Here is a 17,406-nt window from a genome sequence, read left to right as displayed (position 1 = left end):
GGTGTTAGTCCTTTTGCACATTTAACTGTAGGTGTTTGGTCTCCAGACTGCATACCAAAAAGTAATGCTGGCTTTTCGTTACTTCTAAGAGCTTTGCTAACCATTAGTGTTTCCAGGTCTGTGAACTTCTCCATACCACTAGGTACGTGGAGGATGGCACTCACATTTTTTTCAGCATGGCAGGAACGTTTTTAGTCCCCACTGTATGTAAGCTGTTTGCGGATGCGCCTTACTTTCAAGAGTTTGATTGCTGCACTCTATACTTCAGGGCATATGCATCCAACAAACAAAGAAATGAGGACGTGCTGTCTGGGTCTGGGTGATCCATAGAACTAGCATGCCTGTTTTGGTAGCCAGCAGCACGTAAGGGAGTGCCGGGTCACTTTATACTCCAGTTGTCTACTGTAGCGACCAGTAACGCTATAGCACACTGAGGGGAAGTTAAGGTGTTCTGGAAAATTACTGAAGATAGGCTCAGGTTCAAGCATAGAAATGAATAACCTAATAAAAAACATCGAAAGCCAATGGGAGTTAGGTTCCTAACTCACCCAGGCGATTTGTGAATCCTGCTAGATGTCAACCTGCATCTCTGGGCACCTCAATATTCGTATAAATCTGTCCTTTTTGTCTTCATATTGCACTCTTCTGTTCAAGGTCAAAGAGCTTTATGAGCATTCAGTGTTCACCCCAGCCCCGTCCCCCCACACACAGAGGTTAAGTGATTTGTCTGAAGTCAGGGAAGGACCTGGGAGAGAAGCTCAGAGTCCTAGCTCTGCATGAAGCATATCCTTAGCTCGATCATTACGATGAAGCGACATAGAAGGTCACTGGTGATGTTTCTCCCCAGCTGATCTGATCTGCCCACAGAGATTCCTCTCCCTCCTCGTGTGAAAGGAATGAGAGAAGGATATGAGGTATAGAAGTGGTGGTAGAGAAAGAAATGAATACTTCTGAGCTATTGCTTAGGCAACCATCCCATTTAAAATCCATCTCCTCCCTGGGACAGCAGGAGCTGTCTACACTGTACTTGAAATGCTAACACTACAGTAGGGGGTTAACTGTACTTAGCCTGATCACTGGTACAGATTTACACCTCCAGCGATCAGGCTAAGTATTCCCTTTAAATTATTGTTTTACTACCCTCCATCCAATTACTCCAGGTATTTTGCTATCCCACAGATCTCTCCGCTAATGTCAACAAAAATGATTATAGACTGCAACAGAGTCGAGATGTTTCACCCACAGGAACGCCGGTAAAATGTTTATGGCACAACATGTCGAAAACAGCGTTTGATGTGCAAATGTCAAGCATAATCAGCTTTCCTGTCACTCGAAAGCAAATGCACAAACACAGCCCCTAAAATGTCACGCGCGCAACTGAGGAGCTATTTGATCACTGGCCACGTAAATCAGCACGTACACGGCCAACATCAGTGTCAGGAATTTCTTGACCAACCATCTCTGTTATTACAGCTCTTAGGTAGATAAGGTTCTCCGTAATTTTTTTTTTTTTGATTTGTGACGATTGAAATCTAAACAGGTGGAGTCTTCCTATGGTATACAGAGCCCCACTGAAGGTATTCAGTGACACAGAGGACTGCTTAAGCGGCTCATTACAGATCGACCCTTTTTACTTAGGAGGAAAGCGTCAACCTTCTGATGGATGAACACGCCACATGAGTCTGCTCGGCCATGCTACATTTTAAAATGTGTCACGATGCCTTTCCTTTATATGCAGTCAGGGCTTTCACCTAGTTTCCTTCATGGTTTGCAAACCCTTTCATATTATGCTTGCATAATAATAACCGTTCGCAGTTATACTGTATAGTCTTCTGCGCATTCGTATAAGTGCGCAAGCACTTCTCTGTACACTAGGGACAGCAAGTGGTGTACCCTTTCTAAGGAAACTGTAGCAAAATGCCTGCGATATCTTTAGCAGAGCTGTAAGAAGAATCTAGTTTTCTTGGCTCCCAATCTTGGGCTCTTTTCTTGACTGACCATCTCCCTAATATGGCCCTTCCTTCCAGTTTGGACTGAACAAGCTGTCTCAGCATGGTCTGAACCTGAAAGTATCCATTCCTTACCTTTTCTATGTCCTGTAGATTTGTCTGCCTCCCGCCAAATGTACTTACACTCACTCAGAGTAGCAGCCGTGCTCAGGTTCCTCAACTGTTGGGTATTGTTGGGTCCTGCCTGCTCTTGCCTGTAGCAATGCCAATGCTCCTTTTGCTCAGATGCAATGGAGCTCTCTCTGGCTACTCTTGCATCTCTCCTGCTTACAAGCTGGTATAACCGAGGAGTTGTCTCCACTTCAGGAGTACATGCTTCTCCTTGCCCTCTCTTGGGGTGTCCACAATAAAAGCAAGATAATGCACAGACATAAGCATTCCTCTGCCTATTTTTCTATAGGATCCTTAAGATCATTTTGGATTACCAGTACTGTAATGAAGGGGGGCAAATGGGGCACCGGTGCCAAGCACCGACCCTGGTGGTGACCCAGAAAGAGCAGCAGACGTGCTGCCAGCCCAGGCGCTGCCAGCACATCGCCGATGCTGTGTGTGCCACCATCACCCCGGATGCTCAAATGTCCAGTTACATCTCTGCATATTCTCCTTGGCAACAGACTGCAATCTCTATCCATCTTAGAGAGAAACTTTCTAGCAAGAGAGAATGAGGCATCAATCACGTTTTCTATGCATATAGAAAATTGCGGGGGTGGCAAGCTCTTTTAAATTTAAGCAGAATCTTCTTGAAGCTCGTGAGGGACTCTGTTATTGCCAGCCTAATTAATGGGGAACTTACTCGGATACAAATGATGAAGGACTGTACAAAACTCTCAGATAGATAAATACACTGAATTTACAAAGAGACTTTTTACAGACTTTCTGTTAGATTACAGATGGTTGGCAAACCTGGCTTTCTGACCAAAAAAAGAAAAAGAAAAAAAAAAGAAGCTACAAAGCAAAATTTGCTGAAGCAAGTCAGTTCTGAATGCAAAAGGTATTGAAATCTGGAAGATTTAATTGAATCGTTTTTATTATACATTTCTGGAGCCCTGATTGCAGCCCCTCCCCAGCCCCCAGAAGTCTATTTGCCTAAGAAAAGTCATACTATGGAATACAAGATTGCAGGTTAATTCCTCGGCTGCGGATTCAGTTGCCAGCTCAGATTATATTGGTATGATTTGCAATTTTTAAAAATACTTTAAAATGATATCGTGGGAAAAGATACTCATATATGAATGATCTGGACAGAAGACTTAATTTTGTTCTTTTTGGTGGGTGGGGAAGGAGACTTTTTTTTGTTTGGCATAGACCTGCAATTAGTTTTTCAACAAATATCCTGCTGTGACGTCCATGGGTTGATCACAGAGATCGCGTCAAATTTGTCCTTCAGGTTAAGTGCAAAGCAGGAAGCTTTGAAACCGTCTTGAAAGTATAACACAAGAGAGAAATTTGTGACTAGGGAAATAGAAATCAGTTATGCAGAGGACACTGACACTGTGTGCGCAGAATTACACCGGCGACGTCCCCATGGTAAACACATGACAGATAGGACAACATATTTGTCTGAATTTCAATGTCTTGAATAACTCGCACTACAGCGGGACCTCTTAAAATGACAGTCACCTCAGCCGCCACTGCATTTTGAGTAGAGATCAGACAAGATTTCCAGAAGCGTTATGATCGTCATCTAACAATTCAATTAGTCAATCTAGCAAAGTGGACAAGGTACTTTTCAAACCAAGTGTCACAGCAATAGAGACCTTTGACCGAAACAACATCATGAATGTGGGATAACATCCTATGTTCCAGCTCTCCAATATTACGATTTTATCCAGGCTTTTGATGAATACAGCAGTTATACTGCTCACTTTCCAGTCAGTAAAAACAAACAACGGAACGAAAAGTAACAGAATTAAGTTACAATACACAACTATATAGTATATAGCTTTTGTCTTTTATATATATATATAGATATATATTTATATATATATCAAGTAAAAAAATCTAAAATAGTTGGAAGTAAAAAATGAAAAAATAGCTGATTGTGTTTTGTTTTTTTCCCCCCTTTACAGTGATATGGTAGCAAATGCAAGACAAATGCGTAATAAACCTTTACATAAGGTGTTCTGGTCCCATCTCCACCAATAGGGCTCAGCTTGGTGTAAAAAATGAAATTGGTTGAATTTGATTTTTTTTTTTGGCTGTAGCTTCTGTAGACGATGCTAAGGCATGAGGAAAACATATTGCAAACCAACCAACCAACCAAAAAAAGACTATCCATTTTGATTTTGCAAAAGATCTAAAACACCAGAGGGAGATATTTACTTCCCCAAAGGGGAAAGCTAGCACAACACACCATTAAGTCCCATTGTTATGGTGTTAATACTCTAGTCTTTCCTCCAAATACACTTACCCTAAACCCTCCTCCTTCAGTCAATTCTATACCTTTATATGCCCCCCAAACAAAGGATCCGTCCACTGCATGTCGTATGGTTTAAGTGGGACTTATCCGATGCATAGGCCTTTTGCTACCTGGCCTAGAAAGGTGAATTTTTCCCCAGAATGAGTTTACACTGAAATGCTGACGTGTTCATAAAACTTGGCAAATGGTGACACTGAGCCCTATTTTGGCTGTAGAAAAGAAAAATACTAGCTCCAGCATAAAACCAAATCATATAGACCATCAACACAAATGGTTATTTTTTTTTTCTCTTGTCTGCATAATAATAACATCATGTTTGCATATAGAACAGCTTTTGCATTATTGCTCTACTTATAAGAATATATTAAGGAACTTATAACAGACTTGCACATTACAAACTTAAGGTTCTTTGGTGAAGAATGAAAAAACAGTATTTTAGCTGTAAATAAATCTCAGAGAAGTTTTTGCTTTTATCTATTGATCCTTTGGATTCTTTCACAGAGGAGAGAAAGATATTGAGTCAGCTTTACCATGGCAACGATAGCAATCCCGCCAATCATCATGCATGTAGGCCAGAAAAGTGAGTGGAACAGCACATTGGAACTGTAAAGTTTGGTTAATATCACGTTCTTTTGAACGCCTTCTGGGTCGTAAAAACACGAGAAGCGTTGGTACTTCCTGAAGTTTTCCATTACAATGTTCACGAGTGACATGGACTCTTCATAATTCTTGCCGCACTTAGGTATGTAGGAGCACTGGAAAGACATGAAAAGGAAAAACTATATCTCTCCAGCCACATATCATCTTTCCTTCGTTATTTCAGACAATTTATTGCTGCTTGTGCCTTTACAATGCAATGATGCAAATGGTTAGACTAATATAACTGTCATAGCCTCAGTTAAAATCATGCTTGGTACTTTATATCTTTATAGCACCTTCCATCTGAGGACCTCAAAGTGCAGGATAGACATGAATTGATTAATCCGGAAATCTTTTGAGGTTAGTAAGTGTATTATATCATTGTCATTTTACACATGGAGAAACTGAAACAAAGAGACCGAGTACCTCAGTTTTGAACCTGCAGTGAAATGTGGGTGAATATTCTAGCATTTAGATAGCGAACTGCCTCACTGTATAGGCAAACCAGCAATCAGACGTTCCTTGTAAATAATGGAGCTAATAATTCTGGCTGGACGATTCTGCCCACAAAATTTTGCCTCCAATTTTCCTCCTCTTATTTATATTCCTTTTATAACCTTGCCTTTGAATGACTGGCCTAAGGCCGCACAGGTAGCCTGGGATTAGAATACTGATTTTTCGGTTCCCAGTCCTCTGCTTTTAAGCACAAGGCTAGCTGTTCTGTCTTTGGAGCAGCCTCCTACAACAAGCTGCCATTTGATTTCAGGGCCTACTTTGAAGAATTCCCAAGATTTTCCGTAGAATTGGTTCAGCTGTCTCTTAAAGATCACTGAACTAGATTGCTTTCCTGTGTTGTTGCTTAACTCAGTTTTTGCTGTCCTCCACAGACCAGGTTTTCTTAACAGAAGTTGGGTACCTAATCTGCTTAAATTCTGAAGCTCCCAGACTACGTTCGTTCCTGTGTGCTGGAAGCTGGCTGGCTCGATGGTAGGTAGAATAGCCATGTCATGGACAAAGCCTCAAATAGGGCGAAGCTACACATTGCACTTAGATCATACTAAATCTGGGCAATGATAAGGGGTGTTAAAGTTTGAACAAGCTGTGAGCAGTTGCATATTAAGGATTAATACCATTTCTTGCCTGCACAGCTCTGACTTGCCACTGGAGGGCTGGTGAACAAGGGCAGGCCTGGGGCCAGGATACCTGGGTTCTGTCTTTGCTCTGGAGACAAAAGCATTGGGGGCTGGAAACAGTGTATTGTCAATTCTGAAGGACTGCAAATTGCTTGTTTTATCTCCATGGGCGACTGGTGCTGCCTTAGTCAGGGGGGGCATGTGCCCCCCGCAGTGACCAGTCAGTGACTGGGGGGCGGGTCCCCCGTGGCCGATCGCTGCAGCCAAATGCTGCAGCCACTTCCGCACCCTGGCCGGCACTTGCGGGGGGTTACCGGTGCTCCTGCCTGCGTCCCCTGCCAGTCGCCTAAGCGGTGAGCGTGGCTGGTCCGGGGGTGCCCCAGTGCTCTCAGGGGGTGCATGTGCACCTCCTATGCATCGCCACTGTTTATCTCTGTGGAGCAGACTGAAGTTACCTTCATGCAAGCTAAGTAGCATAACCCTCACCTGAAGTGGCATAACTTTGAGACACTCAGAGGGCACTTAGAATGATTTAACGAGCTTTAGCATGCAGATGCTCACATTTTATGTGCCCTTTGTATGGTTGGAGTGTACTGTGTAAGGATTCTCCTGGGTGTCTCAGTATAGCTGGGAATCTACTACCTTTGCAGAAGTTAATCTTTTGATCATTATTAGGGCTCTTCTGCTCTTCTTCCCCATTTCAGATACTTAGGCACAGTGGGGACATTAGAAAGGAATGAGCAAGCATTACATTGCCAGGTGGGAATCTAAGCCCTCTATGCAAGCACTGATAGGGATCCGGAGGAAACTGTGCTGGATTACATCCTGTAGACTCAGTGGTTGCCCAAAATCTGAAAGCAATCATAAATCATAGTACCCCTCATTGCTCTGCTCTCACTGTTGCTTTGCTGCACAGCTGAATCTGCACTGGGAGAGAAGTTGTAGTTTTAGGTAATTTATTGATGGCAAATGAGTTTTACAAAAGATGACAATGTTTTGATTAAAATAAGGTGACCCGTGACTTTTCATATTTTTTAATGTATATATTTTATAAACTTCTTCTGTTCCTTTTCATGGCCTGGCTGTGCCTTTTCATAGCACACTGCTGCAAAATTGTAGCCCTAATAATGATCAAAAGATGACCCTCATAACAAGATTTGATCGATTCATTGAGGCATTTATTAGCTAAGATTATGATTTCATGTGCAGCAGAGATATTGGATGGCATTCGCAGACTGGAGCACTAAGGGTACAGCATGTCAGCATTTCCATTATGAATATTTCATAGAGCTATAGAAATTACAGATGGAAAATACCAAGGAGGTCATATCTCAGCCATCTTCCTACCAGTGCAGGATTGTTCCCTCAAGTATATTCTCTAGCACTTTGTCCAGCCCTGTTGTACATGTTCAAAGCCATGAGGCTTCTTCCAGTTCCTAACAGATCCTAGCCGAATTCTGATCTAATAGATTGTACTTTAAGGAAGCTTTTCCATAAGGTTCATCCTAAATTTTCTTTTTTCTGAATTATATTCCAGTGTTTTAAGTGGCAATCACATCCCAGTGTTTCTAATTTTGTTGCAAGCCCTGCGTATTTTTCCCCTTCAAGTCTCAGCTGCTGGACTCCTGGGACTGGGTAAGATATCTGCATTCATTTCAAGAAGTAGCAAGCTTGTGCTGTCATGGATGCAGAGAAAAGATGGACAGTTTGGTCGGAATACAGTGTAAAAGCTCAAAACACGGAAGGCAAAGACCAAAGAGCCCTGACTTCATTGCTTTTCAAAACAAATTGTGATTTTTATACCTGTCTTATGGTTTTTGATAACACCACGAGTCCTTTGGACCACCCACAAAAATGTTTCTCGATATTGGGTGTTCACATACTTCCAATATTGTGCTAAAACATCCTCCTCCTGCCTAGAAATGGAGCCAAACTGTATGGTACCTATGTATCCCCTTAAAGGTTAACAGTCACTTCATTCAAAGGCCAATTCTTTGTTCTCTGTTAGGGCTCAACTGCAGCTTTCCCAGCTCTCCCGGATGAATGCAGGGTAAATGAGCTGCCCGGGAATGAATGAACTGAAGTTGCTAGGCTGGATTCTGGTTATGGAAAGGGAGGAGAGGGGCTGGGTTGAGTTGCATTTGATTGTTGCTCAGTAAATAGAAAAGATGTCCCTTCTTTCTAAAGAAAATATATTACCTCTGTTATGGATTGAGCTGTTAAATAATGCCTAAATGATTAGCTGTTCCAGTCTATAGTGCGACAGTCAGACTTTGTGGGCCAAGTCTATTAAGTCTGTTGGTCCAGGGTCACCAGATCTACAAACCTAGACAAGGGGTGCTCAACCCCCGGCAGCTGGGCCAGATCCAGCCCCAGAGCTGTGTCATCCAGCCCATGGGCCTTCCCAAGGATCTGAAAATCTGGCTGCAGGGAAATGGTGAGATCACTCATCTGCTGCCAAATTTCCAAAGTTGTGGGCTGGTTAGCACGGGCTGCATACTGGATCGGGTACACAGGACAGTGTGGGGCCTGATCCCAGTGCCTGGGGCCGGGTGGGGGCAGTGCAGGGCCTGACTGTGGCACTTGAGACTGGGTGGGGGTGATGAAGGACCCAGGGTAAGATCTCAGTATCTGACGCGCAATCCTTGCACATGGGGGTAGCACAGAGCTTGATCCTGATACATGGGGCTAGCTGAGTCCAGGTGGGGCCTGATCCTGGTGCATGGGACCCAATCTAGCCCAGGGATCAGCCCTGTGCTAATCATCTGGCCCATGGGACCAAAACTTTGAGTACTACCAATGTGGACTAAACTGCCAGTGGCAAGACGATTCAAATACCATCCTGTAAGGCAGTGAGATATGCTACCAGTCAGCTCAGGCTCCTCTTACTAAGAAAACCATGACCTATGTTATCCAAGTGGCATGCAATGGCAGTTATTTTAAACTTCTGGAGAAGGGTGTTTGTGCCTGAAAGCTTGCAAAGGACATTTTTTTCATCTGTTTAGTTGGCCTAATAAAAGATATCACATCTACCCAAAGAACCTTGTCTGCCTGCTACAGCCAACAATCCTAAACTCCTGGCATAGTTACCAGTGCCCATTATCTCAGAGTCCCTGGGTGGTTTATAATCTCCAATCAAATGCCAAATTCCTAAAGCATCTGTGTGGGTTACGTTTTAAACCGTTGCAGTGACAGAGTAGTGGCATCCTTCTGGGTTATGAGTTTATCATGCAGGTATGGCCGGAGACACCTATGCTAGTCGCTCAAACATAATATGAAGTGGCCCCAAAATAAATCTAAACTGTTTTTTTCAAATTTAGAAAAATATATTAGGGCTGACCGTTCCTACTTCTTCATTTTGAATGGCTGTGCATCTGACTTACGGAGCGCGTCAGAGGTTAGGCATCTTGACAGAGCATTAAAAAAAGCAGTTCTTGTGATCTTGGCAACTTGGCTGCAAAATGTGCGCGCTGGGTGTCTATGCAGAAAACCTGCAGGTTTCCAGTCCAAATGTTCAGATTGAAAGGGAGCACAGGGCAGGGAGCAGAAAGCAGAGCAGCCGTTCGGGCAGGGGAAGGGGGTTCGAGCGGCACTCATCGGGAGGGTGCAGAGCTAATCTGTGGTATGCCTGCTAAAATGTATAGCCGCCCGTGCTATACATTTTCAAACATGCCAGGGAAATTGAGAAAATACTGCCCCTAGAGGTGGGTCAACTCAGAAGACAGCGGCATCCCGTACTGGTGGCTCAACTGTCCTATTAATGCTTCCCTCTCCAGTATGTGGAGGTAACTGAACTTTTGGAGGGTAACCACTAGCTCTCGTTACCGTTTCTGTATAACAGCCGAACCTACAGCATATAACAGGGACAGGGAGAGACAGGGCCTGATCCATACGGTATTTCTAAGTATAAATTGGTAACCACCTTGGAATAAAAACAATTGAAGTCGTGGAACATGAGCCCCAAATCAGGCTCTTGCAACTACTTTAAATATTGCTGCTCCACGGCATAACAGAATCCCTCAATCATTTGAATACAAGAGGCTGTTGATCCTATTTACTCTCCCTAGAGGCTGCTGGCAGTCGACAGCTGAGGAAAGGCAGTGCAGCAGCTAAGGCATTTAAGCTGCTTTGGTTGTAGTACTGACATGGGGTTGGGCAATAGTCTTAAAAGGCTAAAGATAAAATATGCATGGGAGAGCCACAAAAAGGCAGGAAGAAAAATAGAAGCTCTGTGCTTTTCTGGGGGGATTAAAATAGCTCCGATGGACACCCATTTGCTTCCTGTTGATTCTGATCAGACGCTAACAGGAGTGCATTATATATCTCAATATAAATTGCAGCTATTCCATTCCTAACCTTTCGGGAAGGCAGCTATTTCAGGTAGCAGGTCTTATGGATTAATTGTTATTTAAAATCAAAGCCTGTTTTCCTCAATCGGAGTCAGAGAGAGAGAGAGGGGAGAGCAGCGGCAGATGCTGCTCTGCACGTCTGCGTGCGCTTGTGCGCGTGCGTGTGATATTCATTGGGATGGAAAGGTTAGGACAGTTTCTGCTGACCTTTCGAAGGTCGCTTGCGCTGACCTTCTGGGACGCAAGCACAGCGCCTTCCGCCGTGCTGTCAGCAATGGTTGGGGTCAGTGAGACAGCTAGGCATTTTTAGGGGGGGAGAGTAGGGGAGGTGGATCTCCAATACACAAGGAGGTGGAAGAAAGTGGCAACTCGCACCCAGGTGGAGCAAACACAGTCAGTCACTCCTGTGTGCTTCCCCTGCTTGGTGCACAGGGCCACTCCCCAACCTGTTGAGTGGATCCGGCAGTGTGTCAGGGCCAGCAGCAGGGAATTCCCATCAGTTATCCCTGCCTGCCTCTCAGAGCAGCAGTGTGCCTTGTTTCTGGCCAGGTGTCTGAAGAGCCGGTTATAAATAGCAAACCAGTGAGAAGGTGTGATGGGGCTCACAAAGAACTAGACATAACAGGATCAGAGCATGCCCCTTCATTTCAGACCAACGCTGTGATCACTGCACAGGGGGTGGACTGCCATAGGCTGCCTGAGATGCTGAAAGCATGTTGCTTTGTCTGCTAAGTGACCTATATTTTTGCCTAGTCCAAGGGACCGGTACCCAATTAAAATGGTGATTATCATGAACCGCCAGGGATGGAAATTAAAGCTCTTTGCCACTGGGAAGCTGGTCATTTCATCTTGATTGCAAAGCATACCGGCCCCTTCTGTCCTCAATCGTTCATAATACAGTGGGTTTCCATTAGGCCGTTCCGAGCCCAGGGCCAGCTCGGAGGAGGACTCCTATTGCAATAGCCAGGGCTCCAGTCTAGAATGAGAGGGCTAAGGTATTGATTTCCTGTGTAGTCTTGGGCAAGTCACTGAGCTCCTCTAAACTCCAGCTGCAGCATGGGGATAACGATGCTGTGAGAACTATGGATGCAGGGCTAAGGAGTCATTACTTGCAACAGGTTTCTTCCTGTGCTGTGTGCATGCGCGCAAAGAAAAAGACTTATACACTTGTACCAAAAGGAAGATGGTAAGTGCTGCTTGTGGGTATAGCATAGCATCATGCCTTGCTACCCAGGATCCTCCCTGAGTCTGTCTGACAGCACCCCAGATTCAGCCCCTCCAAAGTGGACCAGTGTGGCCATGTCAGCACCAGGAACTTGGGGTTGTTCTCACTGCTGTTTGGGACCATTATTATAGCTTTCCAGAATAGGCTGATGGCAAAGGAAGGATGAAAATGAGTGGCTTCTGATACACAGTGAAGAGTCACAGTTGTGTACTAGCAGCATATATCAGTGTGATCCTGATACTGCTGCCGAGCTGCCAGCATGATGGGGATGAGGCAGTGTGGGGATGGGAACCTGCTTAGGATGTGGCCACAGAGGCAGGAGGGGGAAAAAATCTGGGAGCAGGGATTTGCTGTGCGGATGTGACTACACTGCAACCTGGAGTCTATGTTCTTTCCATCCAAGTTCAGGTATTTCATAGACACTACTATCCAGGGCCAAGTCCCACTTAAAATGGAATTTGGATTCAGATCACATAGCCAGCAGCGTATCAGGGAAAAAAGTAGAAAGCTTAACCTGTAAAACAACCTTGGGCTTGGGAAGCATTAACTACGCCTGCTTTGCCTTTAAGGGGTGGGGGGAAGCTGCAGTCGGGAAAATTTAAGGGCATGTTTTGATAAACAAAAAATCTTCAAACAACAGAGTTTGGAGATTTATAGTGAATCCTTTGATTTATTTGTATCTGTTGCAGGACCAAGATTGATTTGAGCTGTTTTAATCAAACTGTAGCTTGGACTTCAGTGGGTTTTGCTTATATACCAGCAAAAAAACAACACAAAACAAAACAAAACAAACCACCCCCCCCAATAAAAAAATCAGGCTTTTGCTGTTTACTGGCTATACCAATCTCTAAGAACCACATTGACAGAGGGAGATTGGACACAGAATTGGAAGCTGCTGAACCCCACCTTGGTAAGAAGCCAGGGGTGCTAGTTTCTGTTTTATAATTTGATTCAGAGGCCTTGTTTCCCGGCCACAAGAGTTAATTAGGTAGTGGAATAACTGGCCTTGCAAAACCATTACAGGCTTGGACTAATTTTAATATCACTTCATCTTAATATGTTAAAGTAATTTGGTCCGCTGAACTGCTACCAGAAATAGAAACAGAACAGGTTAAATCTCCCCCGGGGTGTAACTGCTTGGGAAATGTTCTTAACCCAGACTGAACTGGGCCTTTGTTGTTATGTCTACACATTTCCCAGGTGTCTATATTCAGGGTGTTGTAAAGGGCCCCAGGATATCCAAGTGCCTGAGAGTGCCTTCAAACCAGGACCTTGGAGACAAAGTTATTTTAATGGCATTTGAATGTATTTACAGGTGCAACATTGGGCTGGCAGTAATTTATACCTGAAAATTATAGGGGCAAAGATGGCAGGTTGAGATGGAAAAGTATAGGGGCAAAAATGCCTAGACTCTGACATTTAGGCCATGTTTATACTATCAGAGGACTGCAATAGGGAGTGCCACAGTGGACGTACCACACACACTATATCCCAGATGGCTGTAATATTGCCTGTCTCACTATGGTACTGGGTACATGCCAATTAGCACACCTGCGGGAGTGAGCCTATTCGTGTGTACTCAAGCCCACACTAGGGCATTACATTATACTACATCCATTTTGGGGTGTAGCATGGGCACCGTGCTCCCCTGCAGCACTCCTAAACACCGTCTTTTGATGGTGTAGACAGACATGCCTTCTGTGCCTTGCTACACAGAGAAACGCAAACAGCCATCTGCAGAAAGAAAAGCAGTTGCGGCAGTCGTGACACACACAGTAACGAGCCCAGATACATACGGTAATGAGTCACCAGCACAGATGCACTTGCAGTCTGGAAGGAAGAGGCATTCACTACAGAGATTATAGGCTTCTGCATAAAGGAAGAGGATAACTGAGCTGCCTCAGTCCCACAGGGAATGAAGTTTAGTCTGCACTTACAGTGGTGCAGCCATAAAACTATTTTTTTGCTTTATTTAGAAAACAAAAAAAAAATCCCTGTTAATCATATTAGGAAACAAACAAGGAGTAGGCCAAATTCTGAGTGGTTGCAAATGGACCTACAATGATTTACACACACTGGGAGTAAAATTTTTATCTGGACAGTATCTCTGATAAACTTTCAGCATCCTTTTGCCAGCAAGAGGGCCAAACTGTGTTCCCTGGGCAGCCAGGTACAACTCCACAGACCCCAGTGGACTGTACTGGTGTAACAGAGGGTGGAATCTGGCTGCCATGTCCAAGACAGACGTGGGTCTTCCTGCTGTCCTGATATTGCATGCATATCTGTAAAAGTGTATGAATACAATGCATGGGTGAAGTGACCTGTCCACAGAATATAAATGTGACAGGCACTCAGGACAAGATTGTACTTTTAAGTCACAGGGTGTATTGGCAGAGGAAAGGGAGGGATGACATCAGATCAGTAGGAAATCCCAGCAGGCCCTGCCATGGGGACAGACCTAAAGTCTCCAGCAAAGGCCCTCAGTTTTGCTCTGTGCCAGATTAACTGGAGCATGGGAGCCCTTACTCCATACAGCTATCAGCAATTAATTTCAGAGCTAGCTGCTCTAAACCAGGACATAGGGTGCCTTTAAACAGCACTTGTGGTATTAGCCTGACAGCTAGATTATTAGGAAGAACCATAGGGTATGTCTGAGTCCAGCAGCCTCAGTAAAATCTATTCCCTTTTTATTCATGATAGACTCACTTCAAGGCTAAGGACAGAAATTGCACATAAACCAGTATAAGTGATTGGAAACCAGTTCAAATTTGTAACACAACAAAAGTTCAGTGCACACAAACTACTTTCAAAATGGCCCAAACCAGTTTAAGATAAACCTGGATGGATGTGGTATCAGACTTAGCTGATTTAGGGTAAATTGGTTGATTGAACTTCTGTCCCAGATCCCCTCCAGATTCAAGTTAACTCATAGTTGCCCAGCATCCCAGGATGCTTTGCATCTCCCCCACAAAACCCCCCCATCACAGGGTGGGCAGACTAGCCTTGGCCCAAGCTGTCTGCTCCAGCTGAGCAGGGAGGTGTGCTCTAGCACCCCCCAGCTTCTGGCCTGGGCCACGGCAGGCATGTGGCTGCATTTCTGTAATCAGAAGTGAATGTCTGTTCAGTTGCTTATCGGTTTAATCCACGCAGCTTAGACCAGAGGTGGGCAATTATTTTGGGTGGAGGGCCACTTATCGAGTTTTGGCAAGCTGTCGAGGGCTGCATTTTCCTCTCTGGTGCTAGGCAGGGGATTCTGGTTGGGGGTGGTGTGGGGCTTAGCAGGCCTTGCTGCTGGGTCCTGCCACTGGCTTCCCCTGGGTCCTACTACCCCTGGCTCCTGTCATCTTTAATAGGCAGCCAGGAGCAAATAAATACTAATTTTCTAAATTTTTTAGGGCCCCTCGGGCCAGATAGAATGAACTGGTGGACTGAATCTATCCCCTGGGCTGTATTTTGCCCACCCCTGGCTTAACTAACCCACAAAAATTGAATCTATTCAGCCTTGATCTTTTTGACTATCTGTACTTAGCCCTAAAGAGTCCATGTGCTCCACACTCTATTGGAACAACTGCCCCCCTTTACTTCCCCTGTCAGGTTTAAAGAACTGCATCTGTGCATGAACCCCTTGAACCTGGTACCTCAGGAGTACAAAGACTGAGGCTGTGTCTCACTCCTAAGTAGAAGCCACATGTTTGTGGTGGGAAGGTGAGGGGTTGGGGTGCAGGGGCAGGTAGGGAAAGGGAGGAATGTTGAATCCTCTCTCTCTTCTGGGGCACCAAGACACATTGAGGCCATGACAGTTAAATGATTTCCATTAATAGTCTGATTCTACTTCCCTGGCTGAACATTTACTAAGAAGGATCTGTCTGATGAGGGTGGAGGGGGGTGGGGGCAGAAGTAGGTCAGGAGCTGGAAACCTTGCACACATTAACACAGACAATAGCTCCAGCAAAGTCAATAGCCCTCTGGAAATCCATCTGAGATGGGATTTGTTCCATTGTCCTACCTCAGAATTAATTTTCATCGTCTCTTCTGTGTGGTAAAGTAGGAGCTTTTGTCCAGAAGAAGTTAAGTTCACATACACCTGTAGGCAGGGGTACTGAGAGTTTTTCCAACAGTCCGGACCGCAGCTAAATGAGCAGTTAAATGTTTCTGTGACGGATGCGTTGAGGAGTGTGCACTGAGCCTCTTCTGTCCAAACGCTAAGTAGAAAAGAGAGAGGTTAGATAACACCCAGCAAGAATGTGCAGTGAGCACTACAGACACCTTTGCCCTCCACTCCAGACTACAACAGGGAGACCCTATAGTTGTTGCCTATATTGGTCTTGCTTTCCAAGTACGCCCCATACACCACAGGTTGGGTCTTTAGTTCTGTGGCACATGAAGACTGTATGTCAGAAGTACAAATCCAGTGGCTTGATATGCATTACTTCCCTCCAGAGGTGAAAAGCAAAGGGGACTTTAAGTGTGGAGGGCATTTCCATGAGAATAAAGGCAACAAAGGCATCTAAGAACAAATGCAAAATACGTGCAGGAGACAGCAAAATGTGTATGATTCACTCGGTGCGAGTAACCATTTTGAACTAACTTTCAGGCTGCAGGGTCCAATTCACCTTAAAAGGCTTGGAACTTAGAAAATAACCACACACTTACATAGGTGTAGTGTCTCGCTCAGTTCCAACCACTATATGAAACTCTGCTGTGGGGCAGATTTTTCTAGTTCAAATTTTCAGTAGCTAAATCACCTGGTGAAATCACTGTTGAGAATTTCTGGCATACTTTCCATTTATAGGAGATGAAAAGTGGAGTCGTTACCCATTTGAAGTCCCAGATATGTACCTGCTGGTGCACCCTACTTCTGCAGTGAGATAGAAGTGAAAATACAGAGTCCAAGTCTAGATGTTTCTTAGGGGCAAGAGTTACTGGAATGATACAAGCTGTTTTTTAAAAAGGTCTGGTGGTGTCCAGAAGGGTTCCTCTATCTTCCAGCATGTTTGAATTCTTTCCCATTTTACTGCTTTTGCTATAGAAAGGGTCCTCCCTTCCTGGCACAGAAAAGCTGGGTCGTAGCTTCTTTCAGAGTACGCCAACCCACTTCTTGATACAGCCTAGCATCCCACTATGGGCATACTCTGATCCACACCTCATTATTACCCAACTTCCTAGCTTTCACAGTCTTTGCACCTGGCACTCTTATCATTTTTAGTATGAAATGGGCTAATGGGTGATTTAGGCCAGGTCAGACTGAAGTCTCACCCTCCAGTTGCTGAAGCTTAGGAAAGATGAGGGAGTTAGGTGATCTCAAATGCACTTGTGGGTAATTCTCTTCACAAGTATTTTGTGTTGGCCGTAATTAAGGTTGCAGGTTGCATTTATTTTTAAATGAATCTGTTAATACCTATGTTCGATTTGGTTATGATCACTCTGTTGAAATGATCTGTTAATAATCCTTTTATGAAAATATTAGCCTCTCGGATACTTGCCCCTCAAGCCAATATGGTGGGGAGCTGCTCTATTCGAGGGAGGGTGAGCTAGTGGTGACAGGAGAAGAACTGACAGCAAAACCTCTTGGGTTCTGGTCTTGGCTCCTTCCCTGTCATTTCCCTCTGCTTTGTCTTACTGCTGCATCAAA

General features: G+C 44.5%; 1 protein-coding gene across 5 annotated transcripts in view; it reads right to left on the bottom strand.

The window, feature by feature from the left end:
• Window positions 1–3,003: 3,003 nt before the first annotated feature.
• LOC109288002 (calcium-activated potassium channel subunit beta-2) overlaps window positions 3,004–17,406 on the bottom strand; it is a 238,249-nt gene continuing 223,846 nt past the window's right edge. For all 5 annotated transcript variants that reach the window (XM_019503328.1, XM_019503326.1, XM_019503327.1 and 2 more), the window contains 2 exons: window positions 15,781–15,976; window positions 3,004–5,183 (listed from right to left, as the gene is read on the bottom strand). In XM_019503328.1, coding sequence (XP_019358873.1) covers window positions 4,899–5,183; window positions 15,781–15,976 — 481 coding nt within the window. In that variant the 3' untranslated portion in view covers window positions 3,004–4,898. The remainder of the gene's footprint in view (window positions 5,184–15,780; window positions 15,977–17,406) is intronic.

Source organism: Gavialis gangeticus, unplaced genomic scaffold (assembly GCF_001723915.1).
Source record: "Gavialis gangeticus isolate Ggan-Ray unplaced genomic scaffold, GavGan_comp1, whole genome shotgun sequence".
Taxonomy (NCBI): domain Eukaryota; kingdom Metazoa; phylum Chordata; order Crocodylia; family Gavialidae; genus Gavialis; species Gavialis gangeticus.
This window is presented reverse-complemented; position numbering and strand designations above follow the sequence as displayed.